The sequence below is a fragment of the Otolemur garnettii genome, unplaced genomic scaffold (assembly GCF_000181295.1).
Source record: "Otolemur garnettii isolate 467f Iridium unplaced genomic scaffold, OtoGar3 scaffold00154, whole genome shotgun sequence".
NCBI lineage: Eukaryota > Metazoa > Chordata > Mammalia > Primates > Galagidae > Otolemur > Otolemur garnettii.
The window spans coordinates 2,560,436-2,587,187 of NW_003852549.1; the positions used below are offsets into that span (position 1 = coordinate 2,560,436).

Here is a 26,752-nt window from a genome sequence, read left to right on the forward strand (position 1 = left end):
GCTTCACTGCTCACAGCAACCTCCAACTCCTGGGCTCAAGTGAGTCTCCTGCCTCAGCCTCCCAAGTAGCTGGGACCACAGGCGTCTGCCACAATGCCCGGCTATTTTTTGGTTGCAGCCGTCATTGTTGTTTGGCGGGCCCGGGCTGGATTCGAAACTGCCACCTTAGGTGTATGTGGCTGGTGCCTTAGCCACTTGAGCCACGGGCACTGAGCCTACATCTTTAGCTTTTAAACAATGTCTCACACCTACTGAGTTGGTGTCTAATATTTATTAAATGAATAACAAGCACTGTAATAGGCAATATATATTCCAGTGGATCTATACTGTCTTATAGGAATATCTAGTTCTACTATGTGTGTTATAAATTTTGTTATAGAGTTGATTGGTTTTATAAGTCATTCACAACACATGTAATTATACTAGCTAGATAATCCAGCCCTCTTAACACTCCAATCCTAAAATCACCTCAATTTTTGGCTGTTATAAATAATACTGCGGTGAATGCCCTTATCTGTATATATTTATACCATTTCCTTAGAATAAATTCTTTTTTGTGTGTGTGTGTGAGAGAGACAGAGCCTCAAGCTGTCCCCCTGGGTAGAGTGCCGTGGCATCACAGCTCACAGCAACCTCAGACAGAGCCTCAAGCTGTCCCCCTGGGTAGAGTGCCGTGGCATCACAGCTCACAGCAACCTCCAAACTCCTGGGCTCAAGCGAGCCTCCACCTCCCAAGTAGCTGGGACCGCAGGCGCCCGCCACTACGCCTGGCTATTTTTTTGTCGTTGTTGTTGTTTGCAGCCATCATTGTTGTTTGGTAGGCCCAGGCTGGATTCGAACCCACCACCGTTAGGTGTATATGGCTGGCACCTTAGCCACTTGAGCCACAGGCGTGGAGCCAGAATAAATTCTTAAATATTGAACTTTGGGGGTACAAAGGCTCTGCAAGTTTACCTTTTACACAAGTTGTACTTACTGATCTACATTGCCCAGAGAGGGCCTACACCACAGAACACTCAGGCCCAGAATATTTCTGAGAAGGAAAGTGACGTGATCGAATGCTTTATAAAACAAAAACAACAAAACTATAGTAGTGATAAACAGGATGCCTTAAAGATTTTACTCAAGAAAATTAAAGACCTTACTGAAGTAAAGAAACAGAGCGCAGAGCTTGACTCTAACTACAGCAGCGCACAGTAAAGGCAAAGCTGCCCACCTTCCTCGAGGCTGAGCGGGGTTAGGAGGTTCAAAGACAATTGAGTTTTCTAATTATTATTAACTCAGCTCCCAGCCATCACAGTCCTAGGAAATACATACTTTGTTTACATGACAAATTTAGTTTTCTAGGCCGAGACAAGTACTTCTCCCACTCTTGTAAATTTTAAATTAAAGAATTGGCTTAAAATAAACCTGATAATAAAGGAAATCTGTAAAGTCAAGATTCCAAATAAAGACAAAAGCTTTGACCCATGGCAAAGGGAACAAGACATAATGCCCAGGAGGCTCAGGCTGAGGGGTCAACTGGCTTCTCTCTCTCCAGACGTCTCACCACTTCAGGGTCCCCTTCAATCAGCTCTGTTTCTACTCTAGAGATGGCAAGGATGTCCACTTTTAACACACCAGGTATTAGCATTCAGGTTGTTCACTAAAGTTAACAGGAATGAAGTTGAGGAGGAAGAAAGGTACTTTTTCATCAACATTAAGAAAAACCACCACACCATGTACACAGCAATCTTGAGAAAACTACCTGTTCAAGCACTCTCTTGCACCGTTTCTTCTCAGACATATTTATCCTGAACAAGTCTTCAATAGGACGAGAGTTCTGTGCATCAACAATGTTTCTGCCAAGAAAACAGGTTTTCATTTAAAAACCTGGAAATCATATCTACAGAGACCAGCAACCTTTATTTACTGTACATATGTTATCTAATAAGCTTTTCCTGACCTGGGGGACAAAAGTGTGATCAATTATAGCTTAGCTTAAATAACATGTTTTTATAAAGATGATAATTATAATAACTGAACTGAGGTTTATCAAACTTGATTACTGGGTTACAAAGTAATACTATTAATACAAATTACTATTTTGAGGTTTTTCAAAATACACCTTCTTAAATGATTATTAGGAGGGCTATGGCAATAGAACCAGCCATGCATTAAACCCATAAAAATCAGCTGACTGAAAAATAAAGTTTCACCACAAGCTTTATTTTTAATTGTCTTTTAATGGACATCTATATACATGCAAGGGAGTCAAAAACATACGTTCTATAAGTAAGCAATAAATTATATATTGTTAAATTATGAAAAGGTTCTTTTTCTCTCTGAGCGTCACTCATTGTGACCATGAAATGCTGGGCTAGGTGAATTCATATACCTTATGCTGTTTAAAGTTCATATACCCTGAATTCATATACCTTATGCTGTTTAAAGTTCATATACCCTACATAAGCAAGTAAGATCCTTATTTTACAACTGAGCAAAATAAGGCTTGGAAATATTAAGTACCTTACCCCCAAAATATATTGTGTTGAAAAGTGGCAGAATCTTTGTCTTAACTCTTAAATTCCTATTTTGATCAACATGCCCACAAGTTATTCAGAGTGGGAAGGCCAAGTTAAGGAGATGCACAACCAATCAAATACAATCATCTCAATCAGCCCCATTATTTTATAATGGCCACGTGTATAATAAGCACGCTGGATATTTATTCACATAAATCAGAATCTATCAGTATGCCTTTATAGACTATGTTTTATTACAGTTGGACTAATACAATTCTCACATAGGCTAAATAAAGAGTTAAAGATATCTAAAAAGCTTCTGATATTTTAGCATAAATATTTAGCATAACACACGCTAAATAAAAAGTTAAAGATATCTAAAAAAGATATCTTTTATCTTTAATCTTTAGACAAAGATATCTAAATAAAGAGTTAAAGATATCTAGCTTCCAATATTTTCTCCAATGAAGTAGAAAGAAAAAAATGCTTACGAAGCTAATAGTTCAAGAGCAACTAATTTGTCTTTACTGAAGGTGAAACAGTTGAGTATATTGACCACTTCTGCTGGGTGAACAGCCACCATTTTCTGTGAATATAAAAAAATAATTTTATGTTTAATATGAGCTCTTCATGCCAGAAATTGCCTGTTTTTAGAAGTACAGTTAAATGTTCAATATAAATATTTTACTTTTAATTAGTATTTCACATGATAGGTAAAAAAAAAATACTCAAAAAGAAGTTGTAAAAATATGTCATACTATAATATACAGGCAGTACCAAAAAAAGTATACACATTTTAAGAAAGGAAAAAACTATTAAAATTGCTTTTTTTTTTTGAGACAGAGCCTCAAGCTGTCACCTTGGGTAGAGTGCTGTGGCATCACAGCTCACAGCAACCTCCGACTCCTGGGCTCAAGTGAGTCTCCTGCCTCAGTCTCCCAAGTAGCTGGGACCACAGGCGCCCGCCACAACGCCTGGCTATTTTTTGGTTGCAGCCGTCATTGTTGTTTGGCGGCCCAGGCTGGATTCGAACCCACCACCTTAGGTGTATGTGGCTGGCGCCCTAGCCGCTTGAGCCACAGGTGCGGACCCTAAAATTGTTAATACTCAAGCGGCGTTTGACTTCTCCAATTCAAGAGATAGAACCAAAGTCATCAGTAGAAACTAGAAAGACAATCTTCAGTATGGAAAACCGTCAAATCGAACTTTGTCCAGAAAAGACATAATTTAATTCAAACATGTGTACTGAGTTGTCCCTGGAAAACCCTTCTGAGCTCTGAATTTTAATTCTAAGGTAGGGAGATGTGAAAGCAGTCCTGAGAGCTTTGCCTTAAACTTGTGATTAAAGTGAGGCAGGCCCTCACTAGCATTTCTTAGAGTAAGTAGCTCTCTCAGGTTTTGCTCTCCCTCCCTCCCAGGAGCCAAGCATTGTCTCTAAAACCTAAAAGAATTTTACCCAAGGCATAGGGGAAATGACCCTTTCTTTTGTAAACTAGAAAAAAAACAAGGGTTAAAGAGATCAAAAATTAGCACTAACACACCCAAATACTTTCTTAAGCAGACTGGTTTAGAAATTCAAAAATGTATAAATTGTTTCATTAAAGCTATTCATGCTGATAGTTCCAGGAAAATCTGCCAGTGCAGCGGGATACCCATGTCCTGCTGACCTCAGCTCTAGAGCTGCGCTATCCAATACAGCAGTCACCAGGCACAGGTGTGTGCCTATTTAAACCAGTCACAAAAAACATAACAGTTCCTCAGACTAGGCATATTTTAAGTGTCAATAGCCACATGTAGCCAGTAGCTACCACAATGGACAATGCTGATGTAAAGAATGTTAGGTATAAGCTCCCTGACAACTCTTCTAGACTGAATATATCCATCCCGTATTTTACTTGCCAATGAATATTTGTTCTCCTCCAATTTGCTGATTAGAATACTGTGGTATACAATTTAATAGTATAATTTGTTTACTTTACAGTTAGGAAACTTTTATAATAATCAATGTATAATAAAACTTGGGGTTAGTTTTTCTGATGTAAACAAAATACAACTTGAGATTAATTATGGAAAACTAAAATTAAAAATACTTCAATTCTACAGTCCAGGGAAAAAGTAAGTTACTTACATGCTGTAATGCTTTCATTGCTTTCAACTGAGGCTCAGCCCAGGAAAAGTATCTCAGTAAATCAACTACCTAAAAGCAAAGAATAATTTAGTTCTAATGACAGTGTGTTTCAAACATTCCCTTAAGATTCAGTACTTGGAATTAATTACTATTCAACGTGTACAGCCTAGGCCCAGGTGATCAGAGTGGCACCAGAGTCTAGACCAGAGGTTATCAACCTGTGGGTCGTGACCTCTTTGGACTGTATTAAAGGGTCGCAGCATGAGGAAGGTTGAGAACCACTGGTCTAGACTGTGGCTATGTACATTTAAATCGCTAAACAGCCTTATAAAGTTGATAGCTACCATAATAGACACTGCAGATAGAGAACATTTCTACCACCACAGAAAATTCTCTGCCATAGAACTGTCTAGAAAAAAAGAAAAATATTAAATACAGAAAAAAGAAATTATCCTAACAAGAAAAGAAAGGTTGAAAAGCAATAGATAGAAATAAAATATCAGCTTAAGAATGTAAGGATGCACTGTGAACGGAAAACCTTAAAATATCAGTACAGTGGTATAGTTCGAATCATTTACAAGGCTGTAGCAATGTGGTTTTGTGTGGGTCCACTAACATTTACCCTTTTAGTTGAATCTGGAGGGCATAATACTCATACCATACATCTATTCCCTAAAAACTTTAAGAATCATCACAAATTGCTCCAGCAGCTTCTAAGAGTGCATGATTTTGAGAGCTCAGCCATCCTGGCTCCCACCATCATTAAGGAGGAGCCCATAAGACATGAGCAGGTCATAAAGATCACAGCACTGAAGTCTTAGCATGAAGAGAGTGAACCAGGGTGATGGGGATCAAGTATACTCCAAAGGAAAAGAAAAATAATGCGAGAAGACAGTTCCTAAAAATGTGCTATTTCAATTGTTCTATGAAGCAAGATTAATGATGCCAACTGCAGTCATATGTGAAGAGAGTGAAATTACATTTTAATTCTTACAAAGAGATATATAAATAGAAAATAAGTAATCATGCATACTTCCCAGTTAATTTGGTAAGAGTGTATGTCTAGCATGTCTGATAGGTTGAAAATCATTAATATACCTCAGATGACTCCGTAAAATTTTTAATGACTTTTGCAAAATGGAAGCCCCATTAAACTGTCACATACCAGTATGTGTGTGTGTGTGTGTGTGAGAGAGAGAGAGAGAGAGAGAGATAGAGATATCAGGGCCTGACCCCACCAACGTTTTGCTTTTCTGTGTTACCCTGCATAAATAAATACACAAAAACAAAACAGCTGTGGGTCAGTCCCTAACTCCTCCCCAATGGTATCTCACCTTTACACACACACACAAAAGAAAAAAGCTACTATCTGTGAGAAATTATAACTCTTTTCAAAACATTTAAAAGAGCTTATGGTGACTTTGTACAGTAATAGGAAAGCTAAAAAAAACTATCATTAAAAAGGCATTAATAAACACAAATCATAAAGTAGCTTATGAGAACATAATAGGCAGAACTTCCACTATGGGCTTAAAATTACTCAAGCTTTCAAGTTTTGACGCTCTTGAGAAATCAATGAAAATCAGAGCATTTACTAACTCAACCTACAGATTCATGCATCGTCCACTCTTCCCAGGACTGTTCTCCATATACATTTCTATTTCTGCCTGATTTTTCTATCAAGAGTTTTCTAGGTATCCCTAAGAAATCCTCAACTGTTGTATGTGTATATAGATATACATATTTTTTTTAAATTAGCAAACTCCCTCTAAGGTGTAGTGAAAGTTTCCTCTAAACTACCAGGCTTAACACAGCAGTCTTCTTCTGGCAGTTATAGAAATTACTTATTAGACATTGTGTATGTGTCTTATGGCTGAAATTTTTATTTAGTGGCTTCATATATGAATATATTTAATTTGTTCAAGTTTTCTTTTAATTATGTAGGGAATTTTGCAACTATTGTCTTATAAGTAACTATAAATTTGGATATGTTGTCTACTATAAATTTGTAAATCTGTCCAGAGTGATAAATACTTTGAACTGCTTTTTTTAACCAATGTATTTTAAGATCATTTTAGGATATGAACTGCGGTTAAGTGGGTAGGTTTATAAAACTGTTCCTGAACTATGAATTCTGTTTATTTTCAGTTTTCTACCAAAACTTACAGCTTCTAAAGTTCCTGAATACACACAGCAAAAAGGTAAAAGCAATTCTGAATCTGATGAGCAGGTAAATAGACGTTAACCAGAACACTGGTATAAAAAGGCTTTGTTAAAATAGGAATACCTGTTCACTAGAGAAGTATCCATGAACATATTCAATTGCTTTTAATTTGTATTCTGTCAAAACAGCCTAAAAAAACACAGAAAGAACAGCATTAATCATTAATTAATTAATGTCCACAGCACAGTAACATTCACGTATCAAAACTGCCCGAGCAACTCCACAGGGCAGGTCTCTGTTAGCCTGAGCACACAGACAGCTAAGGTCAGTGTGGTGACAGGACACTCTTCTTTTCCAGGTTCTGTGTCGGGAAGGATATGCTGAGTGAGCCGGAAAGCCTCCCCACTCACCCCTACAAGGAAAGCAAATAAAACTGTAATAGATATTACTCAATGTTAGTACAAATTACACACAGAATTCCTGAATATGTGATCAAAGACTTTCAAAAAATTCTGAATCCAGCCAAATTGTCATTTTTAAGATTAAATGTATCAGCTGTTATTCATCAATTAATTACTGAATAATGTATGTCCTAAGTGATAGAAAAGCAAGAATAAGACAGTCTAGTTGAGGCACTCAGTACTTCCACAGGGATATGAGAAGGCAAGGAGTTAAAAGGCCCTGAATTCACTGTGCCTGCTACTGTCAGTGGGGCCTTTGAAAAGGGAACACTGTTCACCACTCACCTCAAATCCACTGTGAGGATTACACCAGTCCACATGAGATCTGACACATAATAGATATGCACTAAGTGACACATTACTTTCCTCTATGTCAACGGGTGAGAGAAAAGCTGACAGCCTTGAGCCAGACCCAGCCCGTCTATGGCTCACTGAAGTCACACATGGTCCCCTTGAAGCTATTTGCCTAGCTTAGAGATGGAAACACCAGGTTATCATAACTTGATAGTCAATGATAAAACTGATCTAATCCCTTTGTTTTTACTACAAAAGTACATATATTTGTACTTTCCATACACTATATTAAGATTCTGCTAGGAGAAAATATTACAGCCAACATTCTGGTTGTTCAGCAGTTTAATTTCACTGGAAAGGGGAGGAAGTTGTATTCTGAATAAAGCAGGAGTTTTAGTCAGGAGTTTGATCATCATCATAATCACCAGACACAGTCAAATTCAAGTTTCTGAACCAAGTCCTGGATTGTGCTGAAGCCGAGTCATGTGTCTCTTCTTTCATTAGTCAATGCGGAGAGGCCAGCTCTAACCCCAAGCTTGACAAATGGCCCTAAGGAGTCACACTACCTGAGTTTGAATATTGGATCCCTCACTTAACTAACTTGTAACCTAAGCTGACCAGTTAACCTCAAAGAGAGTAGGTCTACTAACTTAAAAAATCAGTAATGCTCCATATTTGGATATGCTAATATTTTATTCCACTTTAACAGACTATGTTGCATCTAATCATTTGGTAAAGAAACAAAAGACATATTTTGACCGCAGACCAGAAATATGAACTTAAGTTGCCATCTCATGTGAATAAGACTTTCACATCTGGGAAATTTCATAATCTCATCATTAGTATTTACTATGTGACATTTTAATAACACTTAGAAGGGACAGTGTATGCCACAGGACAACTTGTATTTTCTAAAGTAGCAATCTGCTGGTCTCCTTGAACTCACAAATTATTTTCTCATGAACAGAAATCAGCCACCAACAAGTTGTGACATGTTGTTAGTAAATCGATGTTTTGTTTCAAAATCTTAATTGGGCTTGCAAAAACAGACATTTGTTCAAAAAAGAACATTCAATATTGTCAAATATGAAATAGTAAACATATCAAATTGAAAAAAAAAAAAAGACTTATAAAGAACAAAGTAAAACAACAGCTTCAAAGACAATTTTAGTAGTAACTTTCTAAGCTGAAGTACCAGAGCACATGGAAACAGTTTCTTCCAGGTCAGTCAAGGGTCATAAAGTATGAAAATGCAAGTAACTGGCAGGAAGGACTAGGCAAAGCACCCCACGTTTACATAACAATGGTACAGTTAAGTCCTTTCAATTATGAACAGGCAATTTCTTATTCTGGAATTCGAGAAATACCTTAGGCTCAAAACTACATTCCAAAATGCTCGGCATCTGGTAGAGGAAATGAACACAACAGTCTCAAAAAGCAAAAGGGGGAAGCAAGAGAAAAAAAATTTGAAATTCAATTTATTGAAAGCCAATTTCTAAGAATCTGACTTTAAACTTAATGGCACATATCATTAGGACACTAAGTTTCTCTGGCTAACACAAAAAATATATTCTGCTTATCCTTCGGTTATAAAAATCCTATCATAACAATAGCTACATAAAAGCTTTCTTGGAATTCTAGTTTTTAGTCACTGTTGTGTTACTGAAAGATGAGGAAATAAACTCAAAAGCATTAAATCACTTACCCAAAAGTAAGTCGCTTTAAGGATCTAATTGTCTGAATATAATTTCCACAGCAACCCAATGACTATCAACTATAGCGTTAAGGTGACAATTTATACTTGTATCATGAAACGTTATCAAGATATAAGCTCTTATACATGTTCCATGAAACCATTCAAACCAATGTGGCAATTCCAGGACCCTTATTTTTCGCAATCTACACACAGTACCTCAAACAGAATAAATCACCAGAATTCGTATCTCATAAAATAATAAAGGGAATCGAGTGTCATTACCTTTCTTATTTCATCCAGCACCGTTTCAAAGGACTTTTTATCCATCTTGACTAGAATCTTGACGGGGGGTTTAACAGTTAAACTTTCAATTACAAAACGTTCATCCCTGGTCTGCCCCGGTGACAGTAAAAATATTTTATAGTCGAGGAGGAAAAAGACTCCACGAGCATAAGAAAGGATGCGAAGAGGTGGAGAGTATTGCAAACTCTGCAAAAATTCCTAAAAACGGAGGTTTAGAAAAACTTTATTAAAAACAAAGATAACTCCGGTCAGGTCTGCCTAGCTTCTTCACACAAAGCGTGGAGGCAGCCAGGGGAGGAGCTCGGCTGCCCGGGCCGAGCGCCGTTTCCCGCAGCCGAGGGCCAAAGCACCTGCCTCCGAAGCCGCGCGGGCGCCAAGAAAGGAGGCAGCCGCCTCCCGGCCCGCACCAGCGCCTCCGCCGCCGGCCGCGCCCGTCAGCTGCAAACCCGGACTCGCGGCTCGGCTCGCGCTCGCCCCCCGCCGCTCCACCGGCCTGCCGGGTCCCTCAGCCCCGTCAGCAGGCCGTCTAGCAGCTCTTTGTTATCAGCGGCCGCGGCTTCCGGGAGCCGGCCGGCGGCCGGAGGGAACCAGGCGCCGGGCGAAGAGGGTCACGGCCTCCGTAAGGGGACTCCTGAAAGGCGCAGACCCAGCAAGCACCAGGCGCCCGGCACGGTCTCCCCTGCAGCCCCCACCAGCTCTAAGGGACCTACAACGATCCCGTCGCGTCCGAAAAAACTCAACTCCGCGCTGCCGGGTTGGGCCGCTCTTTTCTGAAAGCCCGTGGAGGTGGTCCTAGTGTGGGAACATAGGCATCCATTGCTGATGCCTGAACGTCCCGGAGAAAGATACGGTTAAAATTCTTCCCACAGGCCAGAAGTAATTATTTTTAGTGCCCTCCCATTATGTTTCTTGTTTGTGCTGTATTTTGACTGTTCCATCTAAATTAAAAGAATTGACGTCCATCGGTTGAGGCATATATGGAGGCACCCTAATTTTGGCGGCCGGGCGGAGTCCGGCCGGGGACCGCCCCGAGGGGCGGGGAAAGGTGGCCCCCGAGTCTCCCCACCTGCAGGCACCTGACGTGAGACCGCGGCCCGGGAAGGCGCCGGACGTCCGGAGTTGGTCTCGTTAGTCCCGGTCTCTGCTCCCGTTCGTTTTAAAAGCCTGCGTCTCCACGGAAGGGAGGCTTGAGATTGGGGTTCAGGCCGACCCTCTGCAGCCACGAACTCGGACCCGAGGGTGTCGGCCGCCTTCACTCTCTCGCGGGTCCCCCTTCCTCCCATGGCCGTGGCGAGATTCTGGGTCTGCGCCGCAGCTGCCGGCTTCTTTCTCGCCTTCCTGGTTTTACAGTCGCATTTCTGTGACTCTCCAGTGAGTGGAGTAGCGAGGGAAGGACTGTCGGGGTGTGGATGGCACTGATGGGAGGCGGCGCCGCCGTGGTGGATGAGGGCGGCGAGACCTGCGCTCACTGGCTCATTGGAAAGCCTGTCTCTGACGCCTGTTTCCTTGACTCTTAAGTGTTGAAAAGTTTTTCTATGGTGCATCGCTATTTTCCTTATTTTTTCTTTCCTAACTTTGAAATAATTTGCGGGTTGGTCTTCTTGGTCTTTAGACATTCGTACGTATTAAGAGCCCATTTATTTGGAATTATTTCAGTCCAGCAAAATTCTAGTTATCAAGGCACGCTCTAAAAAAAAAAGTCATTCCCCCCATTCCTTCCTCTTTTTTTCTTACGTAGAGGGTCAACTGAATCTTAATCTTACGATTTTATTTAAGGTTTTGAGGAACTTTGCTTTTCGAATTTCCTGGAAAACTGAGAGAATTCTTTACCGGCTGGATGTGGATTGGCCTAAGCAATCAGAGTATTTTACTGGAGCAACATTTTGTGTTGGAGTTGATTCCCTCAATGGATTGGTTTACATAGCACAAGTGAGTAAAATAGAAATTAAAAAATAATCGTGAAGAATACGAAGAAAACAACCTTACTATAATATCCAACCATATGCATTTATTTTATGCTGATTGTACAATTTATTTTTGAGATAGTTTCAAGTAAATATTTTGGTATTGAATGTGAAAGATATCACACATAATATTGTTGGGGTTTTGAAGTTGGTTTCTCAAATGTCACTAAATTTCTAAATTAACTTTAATTTTTGTTTCCCTTTGCCAAAATAAAGATTACATTTCCTTAAAACTGATACTATCTAAGAAGTTATTTTTGTATACCTTCAGAGAGGGGATAACATCCCAAAGGTATTAGTGTTTACAGAGGATGGATATTTCCTACGATCCTGGAATTATACAGTTGACACACCTCATGGTATGTTTGCAGCCAGTACACTACTTGAACAATCCATCTGGATCACGGATGTAGGAAGTGGTATGTGTAGTAATATCTATTAAATTATCTTCCTAAAAACATCCTATCTTTACTCATATTCTTGCTTGTGCAGTTTCGAATCAGAGTTGCTGAAACTACTGGCTATTTCTCTAATGCTTCATGAAATAACATGTTTCTTTATCTTTGTATTGTACGTAGAATCAGGAAATTTAACAAGGAGTCTATTATCATGATCTTTACTTGCATTTGTCAAGGGACTTTTCCTCTTTTTATTTTAATTTTAGATTAATAGGAAGGTACAAATGATTAGGTTAGAAACACATCGTTTGTGTTTCTAAAGTAAAATTCAAGTTGTAGTTGAGCCCTTCATCTGGGTGTGTGCTGTATGCCTTTACATTGTGCACATTAGGTGAGCGCTTACCAGTATCCCTCCCTCATCCCTTTCCGTCTTTCCCTCCTCCCCTCTTCCCCCTACTTGAATAGACTTGTGTTTTTCTCTCCTGTGGTCATGTAGTTGTTTTTCTGTTTCATATTAGTATTGGGTACATTGGATACTTGCGTTTGCATTCTAGTGATACTTTCCTAAGAAGAAAGTGTTTCAACTCCTTCCAGGTTGATACGAAAGATGTAAAGTCTTTATCTTTTTTTATGACTGAAAGTACTCCATGGTATACATATAAAGCAGTTTCTTGGGTTCCTTCCATGTCTTGGCAATTGTGAAGCTACAATAAACATTCTAGTGGAAATGTCCTTGTGGTAAAATGATTTATTTTCTTCTGAGTAGATACCTAGTAATGAGATTGTGGGATCAAATGGAAGGCGACTTTTAGTTCGCCAGTGGTGAGAGGCATGGGTCCAGTTTCAGTCCTCTACATGTGGCTAACCACTTCTCCCAGCACCATTTATTAAATAGGAATTCTTTTCCCCAGTGCATGCTTTTGTTTGGTTTATCAGAGATCAGGTGGTGATCATGGCTGGGTTCATCTCTGGGTTCTTATTCTGTTCCATAGATCTGTATCTCTTTTTCTGCCAGTACCATGCTGTTTTGATCTCTATAGAATTGTAGTATAACCTGATGTCTGATAATGTGATGCCTCCAGATTTGTTTTCATTTCTGAAAATTGCATTGGCTATTCAGTGTTTTTTTCTGGTTCCATATAAAACAAAGTACTATTTTTTTAAGTTCTTGTAAATATGACATTGGTGCATTAAATCTGTGGATAGTTTTGGGTAGTGTGGATGTTTCATCCAGACACGAGCATGTGCATGGTGTGTTCTTCCATTGATCGACTTCTTCTGCTGTTCCTTTTCTCAGTGTTTCATAGTTCTCTTTGCAGAGATCCTTCATGTCCTTTGTTAGGTATGTTCCCAGGTATTTTATTTTCTTTGAAGAGGATTTTGTCTTTGATTTGATTCTCAACTTTGACTATTATTGGGACATATTAAGGCTGTTGGCTTGTGTACATTAATTTTTGACCCAAGACATTGCATATTCCTTCATTGCTTCTAGGAACCTTAAGGTTGAGACCCTGGGGTTTTGCAAGTATAAGATTTTATCATTGTTAAAGAGGGAAAGTTTGACCTTCTCAGTCTCCATTTGAATACCCTTGATGTCCTTCTCTTGCCTATTGTATTGGCTAGAACTTCTAGCTCTCCAGTGTCAACAATGGCCATCCTTACCTGGTTCCAGTTCTAAGTGGAAATGCTTTCAGTTTTGCTCCATTCAGTATCAGATTGGCTGTGGGTTTGCTGTAGATGGCCCCCTACCAGTTTAAGAAATGTTGCGTCTGTGCCTATTTTCTTAAGTGTTCTTGTCAGAAAAGGATGCTGAATTTTCTCAAATAGTTTTTCTTCATCTGTTGAGAGGATCATATAGTCTTTGGTTTTGCTTCTATTTATATGGCAAATTACATTTATAGATTCGTATCTGTTGAACCAACCTTGCATCCTTGGGATGTAGCCCACCTGATCATCGTGTATAATTTTTTAAATGGTGTAGCTCTGTGGTCTTTCCTAGGATCTTATTGAATATATTTGCAGTGATATTCACTAATGATAGGGGTTTGTGTTTTCTTTCCTAAGAGCTTACTGAATATATTTGCAGTGATATTCATTAATGATAGGAGTTTGTGTTTTCCTTTTTTGTTGAGCCCTTCCTGGTTTTGGTATCAGGGTGATTATTTTGTAGAACATGTTGGGGAGGATTCTTTTGGAATAGGTTCTGTAGTATAGATACTAGCTCTTGCTGGAAGGTTTGGTAGAAGTCTGATGTAAAACCATCTAGTTCAAAACTTTAATTTTTTGGAAGGTTTTTAATTGTTGTTGCAACAATTTGGTGCTTGATAATGGTTGATTGAAAATTTCTAGTCCTCGGTGAGTTTAGGAAGGTGGAGTGATTCAAGGTATTATTTCGTTTCCTCTACGTCAGTGGTTCTCAACCTGTGGGTCACGACCCCTTTGGACTGTATTAAAGGTTTGTGGCATTAGGAAGGTTGAGAATTACTGCTCAACGTTTTCTTTTCTTTTTTTTTTTTTTTGAGACAGAGCCTCAAGCTGTCCCCCTGGGTAGAGTGCCGTGGCATCACGCTCATAGCAACTTCCAACTCCTGGGCTCAAGCGAGTCTCCTGCCTCTGCCTCCCAAGTAGCTGGGACCACAGGCGCCCACCACAACGCCCAGCTTTTTTTGGTTGCAGCCATCATTGTTGTTTGGCGGGTCCGGGCTGGATTTGAACCCGCCACCTTAGGTGTATGTGGCTGGTGCCTTAGCCGCTTGAGCCACAGGCGCCGAGCCTGCTCTATGTTTTCAAATTTCTGGGCATAGAGTTTTTTTGTAGTAATTGTTGAGGATCTTTTGTATCTTTGTGATATCAGTTGTTATTTCTACCTTTTTGTTTCTGATTGATGTTATTAGAGATCTTATTTCGAGTTAGTCTGGCAAATGGTTTATCAATTTTATTAATCTTTTCAAAGAACCAACCTTTTGTTTTGCTGATCTTCTGAACAGTTTGGGTGTTCTCAATTTCATTTAATTCTGCTCTGATTTTGGTGATTTCTTTTCTTGTGGTTTGGATTTGGATTGTTCTTCCTTTTCCAGTTCCTTGAGATGGTCCATTAGGTTATTGTACTTTCAGTATTCTGGATAACAGCATCTAATGGTAGAGACTCCCTCTAAGGACTGGCTTTGCTGTATCTCACAGGTTTTGATAGCTTGTAGCTTCATTGTCACCCTAGAGATTCCCTCCTTGATCTAGCTGTCATTCATCATGAGGTTGTTTAGTTTCCATGAAACAAGGCGCCTCATGAAGATTTCTGTTGTTGTTGGCTTCTACTTTTATTCGGTGTTGGTCTGAGAAGATACAAGGTATAATTTCTATTCCTTTGAAGTTGCTGAGATTTGCTTTGTGCCCAAAGACAATAATCAGTTTTGGAGGATGATCTGTGGGCTGCTGAGAAGATTGTATACTCAATTTTATTAGGGTGAAGGGCTCTACACATGTCTGTTAAGCCCACTTGTTCTGAGGTTGTGTTTAAATTCTTTGCTTTGTTTACTTTCTGCTTGGAGGCGCTGAAGGGACAATTGTGAGTTGCTCTTCTCAGATGAAATAGCTCTAAACATCTTCGGTGAAGCCAAATAACATGGCAATCTCTGAAGGTGGATGAATGGGATCCTCGACTCTCATTTTAGTTTACCAGTGTTCTTCCAAAAGAGATTGAGCTAAGAAACTAGAACTACTGTGTTGCCCAAAGTGCAGATTTGGAGAAACTGGTGTTAAGGTTTTTGAAATTCCACTGACTTGAGCATGTCTGAAATCTTTCCACCATCAAATAGTCTTAGTAGAAAATGCTGAAAAATGAAGTGAGCATAATTGAATTTACAGCTGTGGAGAAAGTTTCAGAGAATGTGATTCACCTGTGCTGTGGCTTCAGACAAGGCAGTGCCAGAGAGAGGCGGGCATTACCTGAGGAATGAGTGGGATTGTAATGACAATATTTCCATTATTGTTTGGCCTACTTCTTGAATGTTTTCTGGATAAAGATACCTAATGGACATCCTATTTACCCATTTGTTGCTAATTCAGTTACTATTTTTGTAAAGTAAGGAGGCCTCAGTTGTTATAAATACTGTCCATTACCAAAGCTGTTCTTAGAACCCAAAAGATTTCTAGGTCTTAGCTAATGGCCTGTTTTTTTAAAGCTGTATTTTGGATGATAAGATTCTGGTTAAACCAAAAAAATCTAGATTATCTCTGAGTTCATTGTATTAATAATATTATAATGAGCTTGGACTGTTTTCACAGTTTTCCTCCCAGGATTCACTGTTAAGTTGTGTCATTCTATTCATGTGCTTCTTCATGACCTCACCGATTTCTAGAAATAAAAAGGGCACAGATGATCTCTTCATTCTTTCCATTAAAACTTTTTTTCTTAAGTACATATCTGAAGACAGTTTTTACATTCTCATTTTCCAAAGGAATAAATTTTCTCTGATCAAAAGTATGGTTACAAATCAGCCCCTTAAAAAAAATACATTATTTGGTAATATTCTATCTCTTTTGTTAGTTCTTTAGAAACTTTGAGGGTTTTGTGTTCTCTTGTTACTGTACAGTGAAGCTCAAGTGTCCAAATCAAGTATAAGTCAAAATGTTTTTCAAGGTAGAATTGTAATGTGAGCTGACTCGCCTTACTGCTGGGCCTGATGTATCCACTTAGTCTTTGGGACACCTGTCAGTTTGGTCTTACATGCCTTCATGTTTATTTCTGTTAACTGCTTTATGATTTTCCTAATGTCCTGCTTTATGCTTTTGCTTTTAAGATAATTTTAACTCAAGGAAAGAAATTTTAATGTGAGAAATAAGATACTAGTGATTTGGGAAAGATATTTTTTCTTAGGAAAGGAAAGTTGAGGGGCTAAGTTTTGAATTTGTTTTCACTAGGAGAAAATGTATTTTAAAAACAGTAGGACCACAGAGAATTTTTTTGTTGACCTACTGAAACTGAAGGAATGTATGTGAATGATTGAAATAACCAGTTTCAAATGTAAGTTGTTTCTTTTACAACTTCTTGATTTCCTTTTACAAACATGGTTATTCACGGCCATTAGATTAAAAAAGAAAATGGTACACCAGTAATTTGATAGCAACATGAGGTTTCTATATAATGAGTCTTTGGGGGGAATTATTTATTTGAATTTAGAATCTACCTATTTTGGATAACAGAGATTTTGATTATTGAACAAGTATGGCTGTAGAACTTAAGAAGCTCTTTTGTCCATTATAACATTTCTTCATCTAAATCAATAAGCCTTTTTTTGCTGTTTAATACTACCAAATTTTTGCTCTCAGCTTACTTGAAACGTGATTATACAGTTTTGTTTGTAAGATGTGCATCTCTATCTTTACAGGATCCTATGGTCATACTATTAAAAAATACAATTCCTTTGGTGATCTTGTTCAAATCTTGGGTACCCCAGGCAAAAAAGGCACTGGTTTGAATCCCCTGCAGTTTGACAGTCCCGCAGAATTGTATGTTGAGGACACAGGAGATATTTACATTGTGGATGGAGATGGAGGATTGAATAATAGATTGATCAAACTGTCCCAAGGTATGTGGCCTAGCTTTCTATGGTATTATAAGAATATTATAAATTAGATTTAATTTATTTGATACTTGTTATAATGTTGTAACAGTGTTATATATAAAACTGTGTAAAGAGGTAAAATGCGTTACTAGAAAACACTGGAAAACAGATAGATGTGATTGCCAACAATTAATGATTCTGATAACAGAGTTGCTTATTCTTTACATTTAAAGGCAAGGAGATTCTTCCAAAAGGAGCCTGAGGCAGAATAAGAGTTTATAGGGCTCAAGAGATAACTGGATATCCTCTCCAGTTAGGAATGAAAAAGCAAGGGACCCAGAGTCCCAGAGTCGAGCATTCTAGAGGTTGAGTGCCTGCTCTGTGTCCTGTGGTCTCAGGAGACACAGGTCTGTTATGCATGAAGCAATGACAAGTTGTCCATATTATTGATTCTTACAGTAAAATAGGAATTAGGAGGAGAAACTAGATTGATTGGAGAAGGAGGACAAGGTTTCTTAATGGAAGTAGTTCTTAAATTAGTTTTGGTGAGAGAAGATGAGGGTGAGGGGACCTTCATGGAGGTTTTATACATGGCTCACAGATGGTTATTAGCAGGAAAGGAAGTGAAGGTATACTTTTCCAATGGTGTAAAATAAAACTTGGGATGTCCTTGAAAGCTTATTTGAGGATTTTTAAAGGCACTTGTGACTATAAAGCATCTTGGAGGGGGTTTTTGAGTAGGAAAGTGATATTACAGAAGCAGAGTTTATATAAGACTGTTACGGTGAGGTCTGTTGTGAGTGAGGTCCATCATTTGGAGGCTGTGTAGTCACTTTATCACTTAGTAACTGCATTTTATCCGTAACAGTTAAAGGGATGCAGAGCGAGGATTAAACAAGAATCCAAAAAAATTCTATGAAAGAAACCACCACATTTAGGAGACAGATTTAATATGAGTTTATTAGTTTCTAATGGCTTCTATGACAAATTGTCACAAACTAGGTGACTTTAAACAATACAGATTTATTCTCAATATTTTTGAATTCAGAAGTTTGAAATCTGGTAGGCCCTAGTCTCTGTAAAGGCTCTCGGGAAGGAGTTTGCATTGCCACTTCTAGCTTCTGGTGGTTCAGACATCCCTTTGCTTGTCCCAGCGTAACTTCAGTCTCTGCTCCATCTTCCCATGTGTGTCAAATCTCCCTCTCCTTTTCCCTTAATGAGGATTTAGGACCCACCCTAAATCCAGGATGAACTCATCTTCCTATCTTAAGAGCCTTAACTTAATTACATCTGCAAAGACCCTGTTTCCAAATACTGGCACATTTGTTAAGTACCAGTAATGAGGACATCATCTCTTTGGAGGAGCACAGTTCAGCACACTGCAGTGGGTAACAAAGGAGATAGACTGTAAAAACATAGAGTGAATGTTTAAGCTCAGTGGAACAGTAATATCAAATAATGTTAAGTTATGAGAGGGAATCAGTTTGTGGGAGAGGATGACATCAACCTTAAATAATGATTTTGAAGCAATCACAAAAGATTCAAGTTAAGATAATTAAAGAATTAGATTAATGCTTAAAATAGGGGAGGAATTTTTTTTTCTTTTGTAAAGCATAATAAATAGGCAAATAGTGCTTGCTTCAGCAGCACATATACTAAAAAAAAGAAATAGGCAGACAGGTGTATAGACAGGAATCCAAAAAAGCCTGGTCAAGTGAACCAGGGGTATAACTGAATAGTTTTTTGCAATCTTTTTTTTTTTGGCCAGGGCTGGGTTTGAACCCACCACCTCCAGCATATGGGGCTGGCACCCTACTCCTTTGAGCCACAGGCACTGCCCAGTTTTTTGCAATCTTATATCATAAAATAACGTGTAGGACATTCCATATGTTGCTTTAACCATATGTTTTTACCATTTATAGATTTCATGATCCTTTGGCTGCATGGAGAAAACGGGACAGGACCTGCAAAGTTCAACATACCTCATAGCATTACAGTTGATTCAGCTGGTCGGGTAAAAATACATTGTCACCATGTCTGGGACTGTGTGTCTGAATACGTGTGTCTGTGAGTCTCTGTGTGTCTGGGCATTTGTATATAGATCGTGTGTACACGTGTATGTTATAGGTGTGTCTGGGGGGTGGGGCCGGGTGTGCAGTCATGCTCTCTTGGATCCTACATTGGGGAGGTTTCCAACTAAAAGTTGCCCTTCTGCTCAGAAAGTTCTACTAAAAGTGTTTGAATGTATTTTCAATTCTTAAGAAAAAAATGTGTTGTTCAAAAGAGGGGCAGGAGAGGTTAATCTTGGAAGCTTGGAAAAGAGAGCCATCTAGGCAAAGTCTTGCTCTCACTAACTCCACCCTATTTAAGAAACAGAAAGCTTTAACCAACAAATTTCAATTGGTTTCTCTTCCTTACTCTCATCCACTACCACATCTATTGCTTTTACTCACCTAAGAATAGTTATCACTTCTTTGAGGTTATCTTCTCATAACCAAACCCCCACCAAAACATTTTTAGTTCTTCCTCATGTTTTCCTATAGGGGCTGTACTTCCTGGTTATAGTGACTATCACACTATGTTATATTCATTCTGATACACTGTAGGTTATGTGAGTGCACATACTAAATCTCTTCTACTTTATATGTTAGTGTCTAGCGGGCATCTTACATGTGAATGACTAGATGTCTTGACATGTAAAAGATATGTCAGGTGGCACCTGTGGCTCAAGGAGTAGGGTGCTGCCAGCCCCATGTGCCAGAGGTGGTGGATTCAAACCCAGCCCTGGCCAAAATAAACCCCAAAACAAACAAACAAAAAAACCCATTATAGATATGTTAGGCTACTTGCCTTCAAGCCATTAGGCATTTAATACGTTTCCACTTCTGATTCTGTGCTCAGAGACCAAACTTCTAATTATGATTTGGCTTCCTATGTTGATAAAGTGAGAATGACTTTTTTTTGGAGTTAGAGTCTCAAGCCGTCACCCTGGGTAGACTGCCGTGGTGCCATAGTTCACGGCAACCTCCAACCAGGGCTCAAGCGATCCTCTTGCATCAGTTTTTCTATTTTTAGTAGAGACAGGGTCTTGCTTTTTGCTCAGTCTGGTCTCAAACCTATGAGCTCAAGCTATCCCCCTGCCTGGGCCTCCCAGAGTACTAGGATTAGATTAACAGGTATGAGCCACCATGCCTGGACAAATAAGAGTGTTTTGAACATTATGTTTTTCTAGCTACCATGACAAGTTAGCTAACCATGTGAACTTTGTGTGTAAATTAGGCACTAGAAAGTTGGAATTTGAGTTTTACACATTACCCTCCTGAGCTTGGTTAATTACTCCTATTTTGTGCTCAGCAAAAGATCAAGTTTCAGACTATGCAAGACCTATACCCAGTTGAATTCACTGTGGAGAAGAGCACCCTTCTAAGAGGCTTTGGAAATTGTTTAATGGTGTACTCTGACATTACTGAGTGATAAAGAAAAAATGTTAATTTCTACACACTTGAGTTTTTGTAACAACAGCAATGACATTTTGAGCATTTTATATGATTAACACATTTCATCATTTCCATGACCCTATTTGAAAAGTTAATTAGTCCCAGAGTTAAAGACTTGTTTCTATGAACAGAAAAGCCCAAACTCTGTAAAATAATTTAAAGAGGTTTATTTTGAACCAATGAGCATGTGCCCAGGGAGACACAACCTCAAGACCTCCTGAGGAAGTGTGCCCAAGGTAGCAGGGTTATAGTTTGGTTCTATACATTGCAGGGAGACAGGAATTGCTTGTAAAATAATAAATGAATTTATGTAAGGTATTCATTGTTTTAGCACAAAAAAGTGAGATATCTTGAGTGGGGGCTTACAAGTCATTGGTGAATTTAGAGATTCTCTAATTGGCAATTGGTTCAGAGTATTAAGCTTTGCCTAAAAATTTGTAGTCAGTAGGAAGGGATGTTTCAGGGGTGGTGGTCCTGTTATCTGTTGTGTGATACCGTGCTATTAAAAAAAATCTGTTTAACTAGATTTTATAAAGTTTAAGGTATAACTTGATCGTTGCCTGACAGAGCCTTCTTATTTATAATTTGGTATCTTTTTGTCACACAGTCTCTTTTGTTAGGGTTAGAATCTCTGTTTTAACATGAGTGCTAAACTCTCCAAGGGAGGGGTATAACGAGGCCTGTCAGCCTTGTTTGCCACCCTGACCAGAAATTAGTATTAGGGTTTTTCTGGGGTCTTTGTGGCTGAAAGGGGTCTGTTCAATCATTGGGAGGCTTAAGATTTTATTTTTAGTTGACATTTCTTAAACATAATCCCCATAATCAAAATTCATTGAGTTTCAGGTAGGAAAAATAATGCTGACTATCTAAAGTTTCATTTATTCGTAAGTATATAGACTGTATTTTCTCCTTGGTCATTTCTTCGAGATACAGATCCCAAAATCTGTTAGGAAACTCACTCTTAGTAAAGAATTATAGCCCTAGAAAAGATCTTGAGAAATTGCCTTACTTAGACATCAACAACCTTTCTAAAATTGTATGAGTCTTTATTTGTTTCTGATTGAGGATGAATTCAGTGGTTGCTAAAATTTATACACACTAACAAAGAGACAGGTTTGCCCTGAAAAAATAGGCGTTCACAAAGCCAAGAAATGCAAAGGACCCAAAAGAGGCAGGTGGAGGTCAGCAGGGTTCCTCTCTGCAGCACCAGCCTGGTGTCCTTATGAATTACTCCCCTTCGTGTGCCTCTGGGGCAGGCATGGGACACATGGGCTGTCTGCAAGAGTGCATCTGACTTCCTGTTTTATACAGTAGTTTCCTACTAGCTCATTACAGCTTGTGACAAGCCTAAATTAAACTTAGTATCATTCTTTATGTGTTACTATTTCAAGCTTCCTCTCTAAGTGCTTCAGTGCCTTGAATGTACCTTGGGAATAGCAGGTACAGGTTTAATGGTATTGCCATAGGAGTGAATACCCCACTTTCTGCTGTCCTCAGCTCCGGAGAAGGAGGGCTGCTTTTCTTTGTCTTCCCAGGAACTGACAAGCTGGCAGTACTCAGAGAAAGTGAGTGCTTGTTAGAGGAATGAATGAGCCTTGTCACTCTTCATTACTCGGATCCTCTGCCTTATGGTGGAGCACTGCAGTCTCTTAGTTATTAGCTTATTTAGTAAACACCATCATAGGCTTTGGGTAAAGGCAGGTTGTGCCTCTCTCACTGTAAGCTCACTTAACCTTTCTGAACTTCAGTTTTTCTTCACCTTAAATGGAACTTACAGTACTTTTGGGGCTCTCTAAGTATTAAGAACTTTTTTTCCTGTTCTAAGTATTAAGATAATGTATTGTGAAACTAATTAAAATAAGGATTTAGTCTCTATGTCATGTATCTTTTCAAATTGACCTTTTGGGGGGGCTGTGTTTTTCAGGTGTGGGTTGCTGACCGAGGAAATAAAAGAATTCAAGTATTTGACAAAGACACTGGAGAGTGGTTAGGAGCCTGGAATAGTTGTTTCACAGAAGAGGGACCTTCTTCAGTCAGGTTTGTTTCTTTTTATTTTATTTCATTTTTATTTTTTAAAGTTAAAGTTTTAATTTACTTTTTAAAAAAACCTTTATGTTAAAGCATAATGAAAATTGTAGAATTTATATATAATTCAATTATATTCTTTTGTATATAAATTTTTTTTTTTTTTTTTTTTTTTGAGACAGAGCCTCAAGCTATCCCCCTGGGTAGAGTGCCGTGGCATTACAGCTCACAGCAACCTCCAACTCCTGGGCTCAAGCGAGTCTCCTGCCTCCACTTCCCAAGTAGCTGGGACTACAGGCACCCGCCACAACGCCCGGCTATTTTTTGGTTGCAGCCGTCATTGTTGTTTGGCGGGTCTGGGCTGGGGATTCAAACCCGCCACCTTAGATGTACGTGGCTGGCGCCTTAGCCGGTTGAGCTATAGGCGCCGAGCCTGTATATAAAATTTGTAGAACATTTATTGGACATGGTTAGATGAGCTTTGAGCTAACATGATATGATTTATATATATATATATGTATACACACAGTTTTTTTTTTTACTTTTTTTAAGTTAATTTTTATTAAAACATAACTGTATACCTTTATGGGGTACAATATGAAGATTTGATATACAATCTGGAATGCTTAAATCAAACTAATTAATATAACCATCACCTCACTTACTTATTTTTGTGGTAAGACATTTACAATATACTCTTAGTTGTTTTGAAATGTGCCCTTGCATTGTGCACAGTAGGTGAGATCCCGCCATATATCCTCCCTCAACTTGCCCTCCCCTTCCCTCCCCCTCCCTCCTCTGTCCTCTTTCTTTCTTGACTGTCTTTGTGTTTTATCGTTTGTATGAATGTGTGTTTATATATTGTTTTCATAATAGTATTGAGCACATTGCATACTTTTTTTCATTATTGAGATACTTTACTAAGGAGTATGTTACAGCTCCATCCAGGTAGACATTAAAGGTGTAAAGTCTCCCTCTTTTTTATGGCTGCATAGTATCCATGGTATATAATTTGTGAATCCATTCATGGACACTTAGGCTGCTTCCACGACTTGGCTACTGTAAATTGGGCTTTGATAAATATTCTGGTACAAATGTTTTTGTTGTAAAATGGTTTTTGTTCATCTGGGTAGATAACTAGTAATGGTTTTTCAGAACAAATGGTAGGTCAACTTTTAGTTCCTTGAGAATTCTCCATACTTCTTTCCAAAAATTCTGTATTAGTTTGCAGTCCTACCATCAGTATACTTCCCTTCTCTCCATGCCCACGCCAACATCTGCAGTTTCGGGATTTTCTGATGTGGGCTAATCTTACTGAAGTTACATGATATCTCAAAGTGGTTTTGATTTGCATTTCTCTGATGATTAAAGGTGATGAGCATTTTTTCATGTGTTTGTAGGCCATGCTCTTGTCATCTTCAGAGAAGTTTCTATTCAAGTCTCTTGCCCACAAAGAAATGGGGTTGTTTGTTCTTTTCTGATTGATTAATTTGACTTCTCTGTAGATTCTAGTTACCAGACCTTTGTCAGAAACATAACCGGCAAAAATCTTCTCCCATTCTGAAAGATGTCTGTTTCCTTTACTTGCTGTATCCTTAGCTGTGCAGAAGCTTTTTAGCTTGATCAGATCCCTGTAATATATTTTTGGTGTTGCATCAGTTGCCAGGGGCATCCTACTCATTAAATATTTTCTCAGGATAATATAGTCAAGTGGTTTCCCTGCACTCTCTTCTAGTATTTTATAAAAATGTAAAATAAACTTATAAGTTTCATGTCTAAAGTTTAAATCTTTTATCCAATGAGAATCAATTTTTGTTAATGGTGAGGTTCTAGTTTTAACCTTCTATAGGTCGAAGCAAGTTCACCCAGTACCATTTATTAAGTAGGGAATCTTTTCTGCAATCTATGTTTTTGTTAGACTTATCAAAGATTAAATGACGATATGTGTTTGGGTTTATCTCTTGTTTCTCTATTCTGTTCCATAAATCTACCTCTCTATTTTTGTTTCAGTGCCATGCTGTTTTGATCACTGTAGATTTATAATACAATCTGAAGTCTGGTAATATGATGCCTCCTGATTTGTTTTTATTTCTAAGTAATATATTGGCTATTTGAGATTTTTTCTCATTCCATATAAAATAAAATACTATTTTTTCAAGTTCTTTAAAGTATGACATTGGTGCTTTGTTAGGGACTGCAATAAATCTGTAGATTGATCTGGGTAGTATGAGCATTTTAACAGTGTTCATTCTTCCCAGCCATGAGCATGGTATGTTTTTCCATTTGTTAACATCTTCCGTTTCTTTCCTCAGGATTTCATAGGTCTGTTTATAAAGATCTTTCACATCCTTTGTTAGATAAATTCCCAGGTATTTCATATTCTTTGGCACTACTATAAAAAGAATAGAGTCCTTGACTATATTTTCAGCTTGACCATATATATAGTATATATAAAAGCTACTGATTTAAAAGTATTGATTTTGTATCCTGAGACACTGCTGTATTCCTTGATCACTTCTAAGAGCTTTATAGTTGAGTCCCTGGGATTTTCCAGTTATAAAATCATGTCATCCACAAAGACTGAGAGTTTGACCTCCTCTGACCCCATTTGGATACCCTCAATCCCCTTCTCTTGTCTGATTGCGATGGCTAGGACTTCCATACTATGTTGAATAGCAGTGGTGACAATAAGCATCCCTGTCTAATTCCAGATCTGAGTGGAAATGTTTTCAGTTTTACTCCATTTAATATGATATTGGCTGTGGATTTGCTGTAGATGGCCTCTATCAGTTTAAGAAATGTTCCATCTAAGCCTATTTTCGTAAGTGTCCAATCACAACAGGATGCTGGATATTACCAAAAGCTTTTTCTGCATCACTTAATAGAATCATATGATCTTTGTTTTTCATTTTGTTTATGTGGTGTATTATATTTATAAATTTACGTATATTGAACCAACCTTGTAACCCTGGGATAAAACCAACTTGATTGTGGTGTATAATTTTTTTGATGTACTATTGAATTCTGTTTGCTAGGATCTTACTGAATATTTTTGCTTCGATATTCATTAATGATAATTGGTCTATAGTTTGATTTCTTTGTTGGGTACTTTCCTGGTTTGGGGATTAAGGTGATACTTCCTCATAGAATGTGTTGGGAAGGATTCCTTCCTTTTCTGTATTTTGGAAAAGGTGATGTAATATAGGTACTAGTTCCTCTTTGAAAGTTTGGTAGAATTCTGATGTGAAGCCATCTGGGCCTGGACTTTTCTTTTTTGGGAGATTTCATATAGTTGATGCACTGAAGTGCATGATATGGGTCTATTCAAAATTTCTAATTCTTTCTGGCTGAGTCTAGGAAGGTGGCATGCTTCCAGGTAATAATCTGTTTCCTCCAGATTATCCTATTTCTGAGAATAGTTTTTACAGTAATTATTAAGGAGTTTTTGTATTTCTGTGGTTCTACTTTATCTTTTCTGATTTATTAGAGATTTTATGTTTCTGTTTCTGGTTGGTCTAGCCAAAGGTTTATCAATTTTATTAATCTTTTAAAACAACCAAGTTTTTGTTTTATTGATCTTCTAAATGATTCTTTTGTTTTCAGTTTCATTTAGTTCTGCTATATTTTTGGTTATGTCTTTTCTTCTGCTGGTTTGAAGATTGGACAGTTCTCCCTTTTCCAGTTGCTTGAGATGACCCATTAGGTTGTTAGCCTCCTCTCTTTCTGTTTTCTTTTCTTTTTTTTTTTTTTTTTTTTT

General features: G+C 38.3%; 2 protein-coding genes across 2 annotated transcripts in view; one reads left to right on the top strand and one right to left on the bottom strand.

Moving 5' to 3' along the window:
• PROSER1 (proline and serine rich 1) overlaps positions 1-10,267 on the bottom strand; it is a 29,531-nt gene extending 19,264 nt beyond the window's left edge. The window contains exons 1-5 of the mRNA XM_012811356.2: positions 9,530-10,267; positions 6,920-6,985; positions 4,633-4,701; positions 2,996-3,090; positions 1,748-1,841 (exon numbers count right to left, since the gene is read on the bottom strand). Coding sequence (XP_012666810.1) covers positions 1,748-1,841; positions 2,996-3,090; positions 4,633-4,701; positions 6,920-6,985; positions 9,530-9,574 — 369 coding nt within the window. The 5' untranslated portion in view covers positions 9,575-10,267. The remainder of the gene's footprint in view (positions 1-1,747; positions 1,842-2,995; positions 3,091-4,632; positions 4,702-6,919; positions 6,986-9,529) is intronic.
• Positions 10,268-10,626: 359 nt separating this feature from the next.
• NHLRC3 (NHL repeat containing 3) overlaps positions 10,627-26,752 on the top strand; it is a 23,021-nt gene continuing 6,895 nt past the window's right edge. Inside the window, exons 1-6 of the mRNA XM_023519070.1 lie at positions 10,627-10,921; positions 11,327-11,479; positions 11,786-11,933; positions 17,297-17,497; positions 19,396-19,487; positions 22,895-23,007. Coding sequence (XP_023374838.1) covers positions 10,832-10,921; positions 11,327-11,479; positions 11,786-11,933; positions 17,297-17,497; positions 19,396-19,487; positions 22,895-23,007 — 797 coding nt within the window. The 5' untranslated portion in view covers positions 10,627-10,831. The remainder of the gene's footprint in view (positions 10,922-11,326; positions 11,480-11,785; positions 11,934-17,296; positions 17,498-19,395; positions 19,488-22,894; positions 23,008-26,752) is intronic.